The sequence below is a fragment of the Eutrema salsugineum genome, unplaced genomic scaffold (assembly GCF_000478725.1).
Source record: "Eutrema salsugineum unplaced genomic scaffold, Eutsalg1_0 scaffold_7, whole genome shotgun sequence".
In the NCBI taxonomy this organism is placed as follows: domain Eukaryota; kingdom Viridiplantae; phylum Streptophyta; class Magnoliopsida; order Brassicales; family Brassicaceae; genus Eutrema; species Eutrema salsugineum.
This window is the reverse complement of record NW_006256486.1, coordinates 747,752-761,315: the sequence shown is the minus strand read 5'-3', so window position 1 is coordinate 761,315 and position 13,564 is coordinate 747,752. Positions and strand designations below refer to the sequence as shown.

The 13,564-nt window shown below is 33.8% G+C and overlaps 3 protein-coding genes across 4 annotated transcripts; 1 reads left to right on the top strand and 2 right to left on the bottom strand.

Annotated features, from left to right (window-relative positions):
- Window positions 1-1,989: 1,989 nt before the first annotated feature.
- LOC18010541 (inactive GDSL esterase/lipase-like protein 23) lies at window positions 1,990-3,901 on the bottom strand. The gene is made up of 4 exons (XM_006392666.2): window positions 3,612-3,901; window positions 3,235-3,353; window positions 2,566-3,025; window positions 1,990-2,461 (listed from the first exon to the last, which is right to left on the bottom strand). The coding sequence occupies exons 1-4, from the start codon at window positions 3,865-3,867 to the stop codon at window positions 2,133-2,135; spliced, it is 1,164 nt and encodes a 387-aa protein (XP_006392728.1). The 5' UTR covers window positions 3,868-3,901; the 3' UTR covers window positions 1,990-2,132.
- A 1,957-nt stretch (window positions 3,902-5,858) lies between these two features.
- On the bottom strand, window positions 5,859-8,354 carry LOC18010610 (GDSL esterase/lipase At1g54020). Of its 2 annotated transcripts, none has more exons than XM_006392665.2 (5): window positions 8,066-8,354; window positions 7,445-7,563; window positions 6,780-6,980; window positions 6,447-6,699; window positions 5,859-6,314 (listed from the first exon to the last, which is right to left on the bottom strand). In XM_006392665.2, exons 1-5 carry the CDS (start codon window positions 8,316-8,318, stop codon window positions 5,992-5,994), a joined length of 1,149 nt encoding a protein of 382 aa, XP_006392727.1. In that variant the 5' UTR covers window positions 8,319-8,354; the 3' UTR covers window positions 5,859-5,991. The 2 variants fall into 2 exon arrangements, with proteins under 2 accessions (XP_006392727.1, XP_024005979.1); XM_024150211.1 differs by having other exon boundaries at window positions 5,926-6,314; window positions 6,780-7,363; window positions 8,066-8,337.
- Window positions 8,355-10,671: 2,317 nt separating this feature from the next.
- LOC18010497 (inactive GDSL esterase/lipase-like protein 25) lies at window positions 10,672-12,739 on the top strand. Its single transcript, XM_006392664.2, has 5 exons — window positions 10,672-11,002; window positions 11,113-11,228; window positions 11,543-11,743; window positions 11,827-12,079; window positions 12,172-12,739. The coding sequence occupies exons 1-5, from the start codon at window positions 10,765-10,767 to the stop codon at window positions 12,543-12,545; spliced, it is 1,182 nt and encodes a 393-aa protein (XP_006392726.1). The 5' UTR covers window positions 10,672-10,764; the 3' UTR covers window positions 12,546-12,739.
- Window positions 12,740-13,564: the final 825 nt, after the last annotated feature.

Here is a 13,564-nt window from a genome sequence, read left to right as displayed (position 1 = left end):
AGGAACATATATATTTGGGTTTCTCTGCGTTCACCTTCTTTGCACCGGCAGGTTAGTCACAGGTAAGCAACGGAACGGAGCTTGCTCACGACAACGATATCATTGTCAAATGTTGTATAAGCTGTTATGTCAAATTATGCAAGTCCGACGAAAAGAAAAATGATTCCATGCATGCATGGATCATTATATGCGGGCGGATCTATATACGTGATACAATCCAAATCTTTTTTTATACTACTAGAATATTATCCAATTGGTAACTATATTATCAACTTGAACGTAGAGGATAGAGTCAAGATCGGTTGTTGCTTCAATTAATGAGATTTTAAAGTATACTTGTATGGGCTTGACTAGTTTAAACGCAGCGGTTGTGGTTGTGGTTGTAAGTGCGGGAGTTTGCGGAAGCGGAGGATTGCGGTTTTGAGCGTTATTCAGCGGTTTGCACGACTGGTTAAATTTTTTAAGGCGGATCCGTTTGCGGAACAATTTTGACTGTCAAACCAGTGATTGTTTTAGCGGTTAAACATAAAATTAGCAAAACAAATATCATATATGATTATAAAAAAAACAGAAAACTATATTATTATGATTAATATCAAAATCAATAGTTTAAAATAATTAATAAATTATAAATAAATACTAAATAATTATTTTAAAAATTAAGAAAATTTATAATAATATGTTTTATTTTAATTATTGGGAACATCATCCAAAGTTGTGTCTAGTAATGTAATAGACTGGAAAAAATTTGCTCTAATACGTGGATCTTCTGGATTTGTCTTATGATTGATGTAAAATTTTTTCAATTGATCTAATCAATTTTTTACACAATCCCAGCTCAAATCAACTCCAAATTGCTCATTAGTATTCTTCAAAATACGTTCTTTCTGGAGTGCACTAAAAAATCTAGGATATTTATCTTGACTTTAATTTTCCACAATGATCGGTTGAGTAACGCACATGTCATCTCGTTTGATTATGTAACTTTCTGAAGAACAAAAAAAAAGAATTATAACAAACTAATTTTGTAATTAATAAGATACATATTTATAATTTTTTACTTTAAATTTAAAAGTGGAAGAACAATTAATATAAATAAATTAAACTAAAGTATTATGACACTTATGCTTGTATCGTAATTTTTTTCAACTGATATTTGTTTATTTTTTATTTTTTTTATCTAACTGTTACCGTCCGCAACCGCAAACGCTGGCGGGAAGCAGCTTTTAGATTTCAGCGCTATAAAACGATACGGAACAGTTTGCAGCGATTCATATGATTGTGATAAAACATCACTAATCACTAGTAATCACAAACGCTGCGTTTGCGGATGATAACAGATAAACCAATCAACACCTATGTCTCCATCTTCCCACCTCGGGACGCGGGAGTTGTTTAAAGTATACTAGTAGTCAAAGTTAAGCCACTGTGGATCACATCTTAATATTTAAATAATGACTCCCAGTTTTGTCTTGGTTTTTAAATCTCGTCTCTGTCGGTCATGATCCGCCAAACCAGATCATATTGCATCATACTCTATTAATATTTATTTATTTACTGACTAAAATACTAGTCTATTTTATTATCCTTCCTACTGACAAAAGATAATATTGTATTGCACACTCTATTTATTGTCTGATTAATTAAATTCTATATTTTATTATTCTTCCTACTGACAAAAGATAATATTGTATTCGTTTTTTTTTTTTTTGGTCAAGTATTCGTTTTCTACTTAAAAATCAGCTTGATACTATAACTCAAGTCACAAAAGCATCGTTATGTATTTTTATCAATAATTTTAGGCCGATTAATCGTATTGAATAAAATAATAAAATGGAAGAGTGTTAATAAAAAATTTCATTGATTCTCTCTCTCTCTTACTATAAGTGTTAATTCGTTATTTTAATACGTACATAACTGGCTTCCATGTGTCTTCGTTTACTGTTTGAGTACATGATGGATAGATTAATGAATCCCGAATCAGCCCAATACGGTTGCAAAGATCAATCTTTTATTATAGAGAGAAACTCACTAGAGAGACGAAGAGAAAATAATTGCAAACAAAAAACATTAAGATTCCGGATTTTGTTATAACCAGATTGATCCCGAAATTTAAGATTGATTTTTAGGACTCAGTAGAACTCGTAACCGCGGCTTGATGACGAGCTAGAGTCACTGGCTTGGACGGTGGCTGACGTTGTAGGCACCCAAACTTCACGCATAGGTTCATCGACTGGGTAAACCACGAGCTCACGGACGTTCATTGGTTGGATCACATTAGGATCGGCTCCAAAAAGAAGATGACCAAACATTTCTTGCGCCTTCTCGGTGTTGTGACGTCCGTCGAAGAATAGGTATGATCGTTGGTACTCGCATAGCTTCGAGTGCACGTTAGGTAAACCGCAACCATAAGCATTATGTGACCCAACTCCGCAGCAAGATGAGTTCGTTATGAAAAACCCTAGTAATGACCAATTTATTTGTATATGAGTATTCACATATATAGTAGAATACTATCTATCAGAGAGATTAAAAACTAAAATAAATTGAAAATAGCCAACTCACGGTAATTGAGGTTTCTTTGCGTCCTACGAAGAATGACATTGTAGAAATCAAAGACGGTGAATTGGAAACCACTAGCGGTTCTAGCCATTTCGTTCAGCATTGGTCCGATTTTTTCGTTGTGTTGTTTAGCCAAATTGTTGAGAGGTTCGTGGCATTGATCCATCCCGGTGTTGTACTCTTGTCTGGCTATCGGTAAGCAACCCAATGGCGCGAGGGTTTGGATCACGAACTTACTAGCTCCTGATGAATATAGCAAGCTGATATCGTTCTTTAACTTGTTGGTCACGGTAGTAACGAAAGCTTGTTGAGCAGATGCATCAGCGTTAGGGTTGTTCTTGGTGAAATTCAAGTAATCATTAGCGCCAACATATATCATAAACACTGACTTCTTGATGAAGTCATCGTTCCAGTTTGCTGCTTTCATTTGATTGAATTTCCTCACTTGCTGATTCAGAGTCAACTAAAGGGGAAAAAATATTATAGTTAATATTACAGATTAAGCTTAGTGGTTTTTAAGTGAGATGTCATGAAGTGATAATGAATATAAAACAAATTTTAGATGTCCACTTAAAATGGGCGGTCAAAAGAAGACATAGTTGTTTGTTTTACTCGAATAGAATAGTCTTGTAAAATATCAATAAAATGTTGAAATTAATTAAGTAGACTTACAGATTCCACCGGAGAACCGAGAAGAGTAGCATCGGCGACGGCGAAACTAGCTCCACGTGAGACATTGACGTTAGGCTTAAGCGCCGCCGGGATTTCGATCGGAATCCCCATGAATTTTGCTGCATATTGTATTTGTTTTTCATTTTTTAGCTTTTCAAATAAATTATCGTTATTTGTCCATATATGTTGGACAAATCAAATATATACAAACAAAACAAATATTTCCATGCAGCTGAGCCTCAAACTATGCACTAATATATCATACTTAATTAGTAGTAAATTAAAAAGTAGGCCTTGAATGCTTATAGTTTCTGAGATTGGTTTTTGGTAAACTAAATAGATCCAGGATCTTTATAACGTTAGGATTTTAAACGTACCGACAAAGTCTGGAGCGATGAAGCCGTCGGAGAATTTGCCGTTAGGGTCATCACGGGATTTTCCGTATGGCCAGAAACCTTGAGGAACGTTGGCTTTGGTGAGAGTCTGTTTGTTTCCGGCGTCGAAGTTGGAGTCGCCGAACGTGAACAAAGCCACCGTTGGGATATTTTGTCCGGAGACGGTGATCGGAGTGTGAAATAGCGTGAATACCAAAAATACCCCTAGGACACTCGCCAAACTATAGTTGTTCGCCATCGGAGAGAGAGAGGAGAGAAGATCGTTTTCTTTTGTGCTGAATTTCATAGACCAGTTCATTAATATTTATATTGCAAGTATGACTTTTGGCAATTACAGTGATTATTATTTTTAAATAGTAACGTGTCGCGCGAGGTTGATATTTCTAATGCAACTATGTACTTTTATTTTTGTTAAAGGGAATAAATAATAAAGGTTACATAATAACAGATGAAAATTTATTTTATCAAAAAAACAAAAAAAAGAACAGATGAAACCACTCATCTCTTACAGGCTACAGCATGTCAACAACTATGTACTTTTATTGATAAATCCAGACTATCCAGTTATATCACATCTGACGAAATGTTTATTTTTAATATAAAATTATTACTAGAATCAGGATCGTGCATACATTTACGAGGCCAAATCAAGACTGAAAAAAAATTACCAAAAAAAAAAGACTGAAAAACTAATATCAATGAAATATTCAAAACACTGAAAATTGAACATGTAACCCACGTGAAGCAAAAGAAGACAATGTAAGGAAATGAAAATATTTTACTCATGTTTTAGTCAACGATAAATTTAAACGCTTCTTTTTAAAAAGAAAGTGATGTACCAAATTCCACACTCTCCCAAGCAATTAAGGTTTGAACTCGGGGTTCTTTCGGAGGACAAACTTCTCGACCAAATGATAGATTTTACTTTTAACCCGTTTTACATTATTTTTATATTTGTAATTGTAACTGTATTTTTTATTTAAAATTATTAGTTAAAGTGTAGTACAGATTTTCTATTTTTCTCAAACCACTAGAGAAATGTAACCGACCCAAAACCAGAGACGTATATGTTTTTTTTGAGAAAATGAGAGGGAGGGGGTGGTAGATGTATAAAAGTCTAGCGATGATTTTTTTCTCCGAAACTTTTTACTAACGGACATATTCGGGTAGTACAAAAAAAGATTAAGCAAATGACACATAAATTATAATTTAATGGTTAGTTTGTATTAGTGTTGTTATGTTTTATTATCCGAGTTGGTGAACGCTTATTTGGAATCATTAAAACGACAAAAGGTCCACAAATTGTTACTAAGAAATTACTTAAAAATAAAACGTTCAGAAACTATATAACAGAAAACAAATCTGCTTACGTCGAGGTGGAGTTCGTTATGAAGCGTGCTTCATTTGAATTATCTGTGTATCATGATCATGGTTCTTGGTTAAATTTCATATGAACTTAACTATAACCATATAGCCTGCCCCATTGCCTGATGTATAGCTTAACTTTTCTGGAATTGGTATAATTACTACCTTTTATTTCTTTGTTGCTAATCATTTCTACTATTTCATTTATGATATACTTTCATAATTTATAGGAAAGTATAGAAAAGAAATTGAACTACATTAAAGAAAAGTAGTTTATAAAAAAGTTGAGTCATGGCTTTATAAAAAAGTATAAAAAATGTTCAGTTTTTCACTAATACAATTAACCAACTGATCATCCGGAAAAAGTTTGGTGGTTACATCATAGGTGAATTTGAAATCCGTTATCTTTTAAAGGATACCACTAAACTTTATCATTTTGTTCTAATGAGGTGAGTGATGTGGTCCCAAACTTTTCTAATTTGAGCACAAACCTGGTAATTTGATACGCTTTGTTTTATATTCTGGAGTTTGTCATAATATCCATTGAGATAGAAAAGACAATGTAAAACGAACTGTTTGATTGTTTTTTTTTTTTTTTTTACTTTCGAACGGACTATGTGGCGTCTAGAATCAGGTTTGTTAAATACTTTTGTTGGGGGGGGGGGGGGGGGTAAATTCTTTTGCTCCGGTTTACATTTTGTCAAAAGTATTGTGAAAACAGAAACTAATTAATTCGCTAAAGTTCAAGTACTTAAGGAAGTTTGAAACAAAGAAAAATAATTGTCATTTGATATTTTGATTTATATGTATTGTTAGATTTATTAATTTTTCCTTAATAGTGACGAAATGTGCATGTTTTCATAGTTCCCTCAATAAAAAAGTGCATGTCATTAAATTTTTTCCAAAAACAGTGGAAAATATTTATTTAAAATCTCAACAAGCTCAGCTCGCGTTTGATCATAGAGATAGTAAATACTGAGCTCGAAACTAGACGACGTTACATAGATGCATTTGCATCAAAGTCAATGTCGTCGACTAACAATAAATTCTCCTCCTCTGGTTCTTTCCAAAACTCACGCATGGGTTCATTAACAGGATAGGCAATAAGCTCACGAACGGTCATGGGTTGGACAACGTTTGGGTCGCCTCCAAATAGAAGATGAGCAAACGATTCTTGTGCTTTCTCTGTGTTATGACGTGCGTCGAAGTAAAGGTAAGATCTTTGATACTCGCATAGCTTCGAATGTACGTTAGGTAAACCGCAACCATACGCGTTATGCGTTCCAATACCGCAACACGATATATTTGTAAAGGAGAACCCTAAATAGTCACAACAAGTATATTATCAAATTTCAAATACTATTTTAGCAACAAAAAATGTATTATCAGATACGCTCAGAACGATATTAATCATAAGTATATAATTGTAACGGTGAATTATATTATACTTACGGTAATTCATGTTTCTTTGTGTCCTGCGAAGAACGACGTTGTAGAAATCGAAAACGGTAAATTGGAAATCCGTTTTGGCTTTTGCCATTTCGTTTAACATCGGTCCGATTTTGGCATTGTGTTGTCTAGCCAAATCGTTGAGTTTCTCGTAACAATCGTTACCGGTTTCAAATTCTTGCCTTACGATCGGTAAACAGCCTAATGGCGGTAACATATGTACGACGAATTTACTAGCTCCCGATGAATACAACAGCTGCAGTAAAAATTATAGTAACATAATTAAATATCAACACTAACTGATTTTTCGATTAACTTTAAGTCGAAAGGACTTACTTTGATATCGCTCTTTAATCGGTTAGTGACAGAAGTGACGAAAGCTTGTTGAGCAGAAGCATCAGCATTAGGATTGCTTTTGGTGAAGTTGTAGTAATCTTCCATACCAATGGATATCATAAACAATGATTTCTGAATGTAATCTTCTTTCCAATTTGATATCATCTGATTGAATCTCCTTACTTGTTGATTCAGAGTCAACTGCAAAAAAAAAATCAAGAATTATTTATGTCTCAACGTTTTATTTATGATTTTTTTTTTCTTGAATTTAATGTTAAATTATATTCAAAAGAAAAAAGAACTTGTTTACAACTTTTCTGGTCGTTTTAGAGCTTAATCAAAGAAAAAACAATTTTCTTAGCTACTATCTTGTTGAAAACCAAACACGAAGACCATCTTCATATCGATTGTCTCCGTTGTTGCGAATCGAGCAAAGCTGGGTTCTGATGTTTTTGTCAATGATCTTAACGAGTCTGTGAACCGTCGAGGGAGAATCTCCATGGCGTCGTCCATTTCTCTCTCGCCAGAGAGTATGCACCGAAATTTGAAAAGCGTACCGTACAAGGAAGTGTCGAGTACAGTCTCTATACGTTTTATTTATGATTAATTAACAAATTAATAATGATGTATTTAATACATATATGAAAATAAGTAAGGGAGCTTACAGAATCTTTGGGAGAGCCAAGAATAGAAGCAAGACCAACGGCGAAGCTAGCTCCTCGTGAAACATCGACGCCGGGTTTAAACGCCGGCGGTAAATCGTGTGGACTTCCCATGAATTTTGCTGTGATTAATTCACTCGTCAATGAAATTTTAATTATTACTACGTAATGGTTGATAGAAAAGCATTTCTCTCTCAATTTTCTTTTCTGAATAAAACCTGTGTCTTCGTGTGATTAATTAAAATATTAGAGAAATAAACATAATTTTTTTAACTGATGGAGACCTTTGAAAACAATTACTAGTCCGTTTTCTCTTTACATATTTGTCATGGATTGGAATTAAAAAAAATGCGGGCACAATTAAAAAAAAAAAAATCCGTTCATTTTAAACGCTTCACAAATATCATAAAATAGTTTGCAATATACATGTAATGTTATCGTTTTTCTGAATTGCTTGTTGACTAACTCATTTGAAAATAGTTCGTTGCTTTAAGTATACTTTAATTTAGCAACTATTTGGGGGAAATTGAAATAACAATAGCATAGCTAACAAATACACAACAGTCAAGTAATATGTTGCCCACCATTTTCTTTACAGTAAGAATAACTAATTAACATACATACCGATAAAGTCCGGGATGATTTTGCCATCAGAATACTTGCCGTTGGGGTCATCTCGGGATTTACCGTAAGGCCAGAAGTTTTGAGCAATTGTAGCTCTTGTGATGAACTTTCTGTTCCCGGCGTCGAAGTTGGAATCGCCGAATGTAAACAATGCCACCGCCGGCAAATTCTGCCCGGAGACTAGGACCAGGTTATGGAACAGTGAAAATACTAATACCCCTAGTACGCTCAGTAAATTACAGTTGCTTGCCATTTTGTATTATAAGATATATATGATAAGTTCCTAGGTCCATTATTATATTTATATAGAGTACATTATGCGAAACTAGATGTTATTTTTTTTAAAGTTTGTTACAATCTAAAAATTATTCAAAATAAAGTGAGACCGTTGTGAATGTGGAAGTATTCTGTCTCTCACGTTTTTGATATGTCTTATCGGTTTGAATCTAATTCCACTTGTACCTAACGCTTTAATTTCCAAAAGACAACCACTTATATGGAAATTTTTTTTGTATGTCTGTAAAGTTATTCTTTGAAAAGGAGATGCTTGATTATTCTTTTTTTTGTTTTTGTCAAAGGGGATGCTTGATTATATTCCTTCAACATGATTCCTTTCAAAACTCTTGATCGACAAACCATAGTAGAGTTAATTTTTAAAAAGTAGCATTAAGTTAAGAACGTTTATAAGAGTAAGATATTATCCTTTTATTTTGTGTCAAGATCGAATTCTCTTTAAGCAGCGCGCAGCCAACAAATACACTTGAAATTAACATTTAAACAAAAAAAAAAAACAAATACACATGATAATTTGATTAACACGTTAAACTAGCATAGTGCATGCATGTTAAACTAGCATGCACTATACAAATACACACGTAACACACGTTAAACTAGCATAGTGCATGCATGTTGAAGAAAAAAGTAACTACAGTATTACTATTTTCAAATACTTCATGATTAAATCATGATTATTTATAAAAAAACATTAATCATTATTGTTTTGAACCAAAACAAATATCTTTTTTTCGATCAGAGATATATTCCGATTGTCGATAGACCCAACGATCCCGATTTGGAAGAAGAATAAGCGCAAATTGAACTTTCTTATTTTGGTGAAATATATCAGTTATAATATATAAATGTATAACGGAACCCAACATGTGAAAAACAAAAAAAACCTTCAACATGTGAATACGTGTTGGTTACAGTGGAAACGACTATTGTGGAAAATCTATTGTGGAAAATATCCAAAATATAAAGAAGCATAGTACCTGCTTTGGGTGGTTAGAGAATTAGTTACCTGACAAACGACAAAAATATAATTTGTTTATTTCTCACCAACTAGCACTATTGGCTATTGCATGCACTCAGTCAGAATAGTTTTTCCAGGTCAGGTTATTTCCAAAAGATATCTCAGATATTTATACGGTGGTTTTGTGCACTCTTTTGAATAGTAAAATATTTGAGGTTTTATTATCTAAAGCTTAAGATTTGATTTTCACATTTTTATAACACTTTAAATCTTATAATCATATTTTTTTAAAAATAATTATTTCAATTTGTGTATTTCTTATTTTAATTATTAATTTAGTACTATTTTATATCTTATAATTTTTTATTATAAATTTTACGTTTAGGCATAAATTAAATAAGAACTAATAAAACAAACAATTCAATATAAAAGTAATAATTTTATAAAATTTAAAACAAGTTAAAAAACAATGTTACATTAAGCAAATTTAATGCAAAATAAATTATACAAGTAAATAACTATGCATGAAGACTTAAATATTACACAAATCAAAATAGCACAACATAATAATGTATGTTTTTAGTTATTTATAAAGTTTTCTATTTTTATTAATAATAATTAATAATGAGAGCGATAATACAAAATATAAAATTTTGTGAAATTGTATTTGAAGTTTTACTAACAAACATTCTCAAATCTTAAGTTTGAGTTTAACTCCAAAAACGAAGTTTGTTTTAGATGCCTTTATAAAAGAGAAACAACTGTTTAAGTTAGTGTAATTTTTTTTAAACGTCCCAGTAAGTGTAATTTTTTTTCTCTTTTTTTGAGAAAAAAAGTGTTAAGTGTAGTTTTTAGGTAGAGATTTGCACAGCATTAAGTTAATTAATTATTTCGAGAACGTGAATTATCAGCAGAGCATTAAATAGAAACGAGAAGATACTTAGATTATGGGCACTCATTAATAAGTTCCAGAAGTCGCTGATATAGGTGAACGTGCATGCAAGTGACCCATAGATGAGGTTACAATATTAAATACTACAAATTAAAAACTCTTTGCTCTCACAGAGAAGATCGTTTCAGTTAAAATAATTAAAAGACCTGTACAAATTTACAAACTCGTGACAGTAATTATTAAAAGAGATAATGAGGTAGACATGGAAAATTTTAAATGCCCACGTGGAGGTGAAATGAAGATAAAGTTAAAAATTTAACAAAAATATATGAAATGGGTTTTATATTGATTAAACAAATAATTCCACCTCTAACGGACTATTAAGTATTAACGGAGAAAAGTCTTACTGTAATTTTATAATGGAAACGTTGATCACGTGGCTTCACCGTGTTTTCTAACCACCGACGATGGAAGAAACTCAGGTCCCACAAAACGACGTCGCTTCTTATTTTTTGTCTGTTTGTTTCTCCCAGAGCTGAGCTTCACAGTCCTTCAATGGCGAATCCCAAATCTCACCTCTTCTCTCTCTCCTTCTTACTTCTTCTTCTTCTTCACTTCTCCACCGTCTCCTACGCTCAGACTCTCTTCATCTTCGGAGATGGTCTTTACGACGCCGGCAACAAACAGTTCGTCTCTTCGAATCGTGTCGACGCTAGCTTTCCTCCGTATGGAATTACACTAGGAGAGGCTACTGGACGGTGGTCCGATGGCCGTATTGTTCCCGACTATCTCGGTAATTATATATCTGATCAAAATTGGAGAAATCGATGGCTTGGATTTGTATTTGTTTCGGAACTAAATCTGGTTTTTTTTGTGTGTGTTCCTCTGTTTTGTTCTGAGCAGCTAGTTTCATGGGTATTCCTCAAATCCCTCCGATTCTCCGAGCCACGGCGGATTTCTCTCACGGAGCTAACTTCGCCATCGCCGACGCAACCGTTCTCGGCTCTCCTCCGGAATCGGTCAGCTTTTTCATAACTTTTCTTCTCTGTAGGAAAATTCGAATTCGAAATGCTGTTCTTACTTAGATGCTTGCACTTTTGTGTTGCTAAGCCAAATCTGGAAGTTTTGATTTTTCTTTTTTTTTTGTAAATCTCTTTCATTTAGAAACAATCTGAAAACTTGTGGTGAAGAGTAGAGAGTGTGAATTCTAATATAAAGAGATCTCAGATCATGTATATATTAGGTTAAATCTTTTCGTCTTGATGGTAGAAATCAGGTCAACGCTTTAAGAAATTTAGGTTAAATAGATCCTTTTTTTGTTGTTTGGTTACAGATGACTCTGTCACAGCAAGTGAAGAAGTTCTCGGAAAACAAGAACAAATGGACAGTTCAAGCACGTTCTGAAGCTATCTATTTGTTCTACATCGGCTCTGATGATTACTTGAACTATGCCAAGAACCATCCTAATCCTTCCGAAGATCAGAAACAAGCTTTTGTGGATCAAGTCATCTCTGCCATAGAAACAGAACTAAAGGTTAAAACCCAGCAGCTCCTACATCTTTGATTGGTTCCTTAAGACTTTTCGATTTGTTTTTTTTCAAGTATCGTCTTTTTCAGGTGATTTACGGGTCTGGAGGTAGGAAATTCGCGTTCCAGAACTTGGCACCATTAGGTTGCTTACCAGCAGTGAAACAAGCAAACGGAAATGTTCAAGAATGCGTGAAACTGCCTTCGGAAATGGCGTCTTTGCATAACAAGAAGCTGTTGCAGCTCTTGGTCGAACTCTCACGAAAACTCAGTGGTTTCCAATACTCGTTTTACGACTTCTTCAGCTCGATCCAAAACAGAGTTATCAAGTCCAAGACTTACAGTATGTCTTTTACCATGTATCTCCATTATCGTCATTTTTACTGACTTTTTGACAAAAAAAAAAGTCGTGACATTTATCATTTTCTGATGCAGCATTCGAGACTGGACTCGCTGCTTGTTGTGGAACTGGCTCTGTCAATGGAAGCGATTGCTCGACCAACAATGTTTGCGCTAAGCCTGAAGATTATCTCTTCTTCGACGGTAAGCATTTGACGCAAGAAGGAAACCTTCAAGTTGGGCATTTGATATGGGGATCAGATCCGGAAGTGATTGGACCGAACAATCTCAGGGAGCTTCTTGTTCTTCCTCTGGACGTTACAGTCATCTTAGCTGATATACAGGAAGCTATGGCTGCCGTGAGACCGAGGCAGATCAAAATTGAGAGTCTGTATGATATCAAGATGGAATCGGAGATGCAGAATCAATGGCTTTATCAAGTTGACGAAGCTAGCTCCTTCCTGATCTAAGATCGTAGTAATTACAATATGATCGAAGCAAGAGAGTATGCGTGGTTGCTGTAATAATAACCAGACAAGACAAGACATATTTTTATTTGGTTTGGTAATAAAAACAAGTGGAACCGGCCTTGTTCAGCGTGAAATCTTTACCGGACAATTTCACTAGGCCCAAAATAAGCCCCACTGGGGCCCTTTCGATCTCATTTTCACGTCCTCTTAAATTTACAGGGGTGTTAATTTAGGGGTGTCATAATGGCCAATTCGACAGCAATGTTATCGCCGGGTTTGATCTATCTAGTTATTTTACGGGTTGAGATTTATAACATAGCTCAATAGTCGATTTCATGTACGATGAGTAACAACGATTATAATTTCAAAAGATATTAATTATATGAATGCAACGTCTTGGAAGATACGTAGTGGGATTGGCCACGCGGTTGTGCTGGTCCTGAAGTTATAAATGATACAAGAAAATTAAGACATTTTTAATTTCTTGAAGTTGTACAGGTCTTAGTGGTCTTGGTGAAGTCACACGACGATGATTTTTGCTTGGTGAAGTCACATCTATTTCTTGCCATATTTCACACGGAATAAAATTTAACACCAGTACTGCAATTTTAAGAATTCTGATTGATAATTAAACAACCCTATATTCTCTTTTTTTTTTAAAAGAAAAATATCATATATAAACACCATACATAAATTATAAACTATAAGATTTCGCGTGATACACGAAGATTGATAATGCGTTATAACTTATAATTAGTATAATTTGATTTTAATATATAAATAACTCCATATTCTAAAATTTATGTTTGAATGGAACTATGGAAGGGAAGCTCTTCATACATTTAAAATTTTAGGTAGATGATTCCCTTGAGTGCAAGTGTTTTCTCTGTGAATTAGTGCATCATATATAACTTTTGAATTGCCACAGAATGTTATCTGTTATGCAAGGGCAGTATCAGTCAATCTATTGATGTCGAGCCTTTAATAATCTTTCCCGATCTTTTGTTATGGAGTGTCCA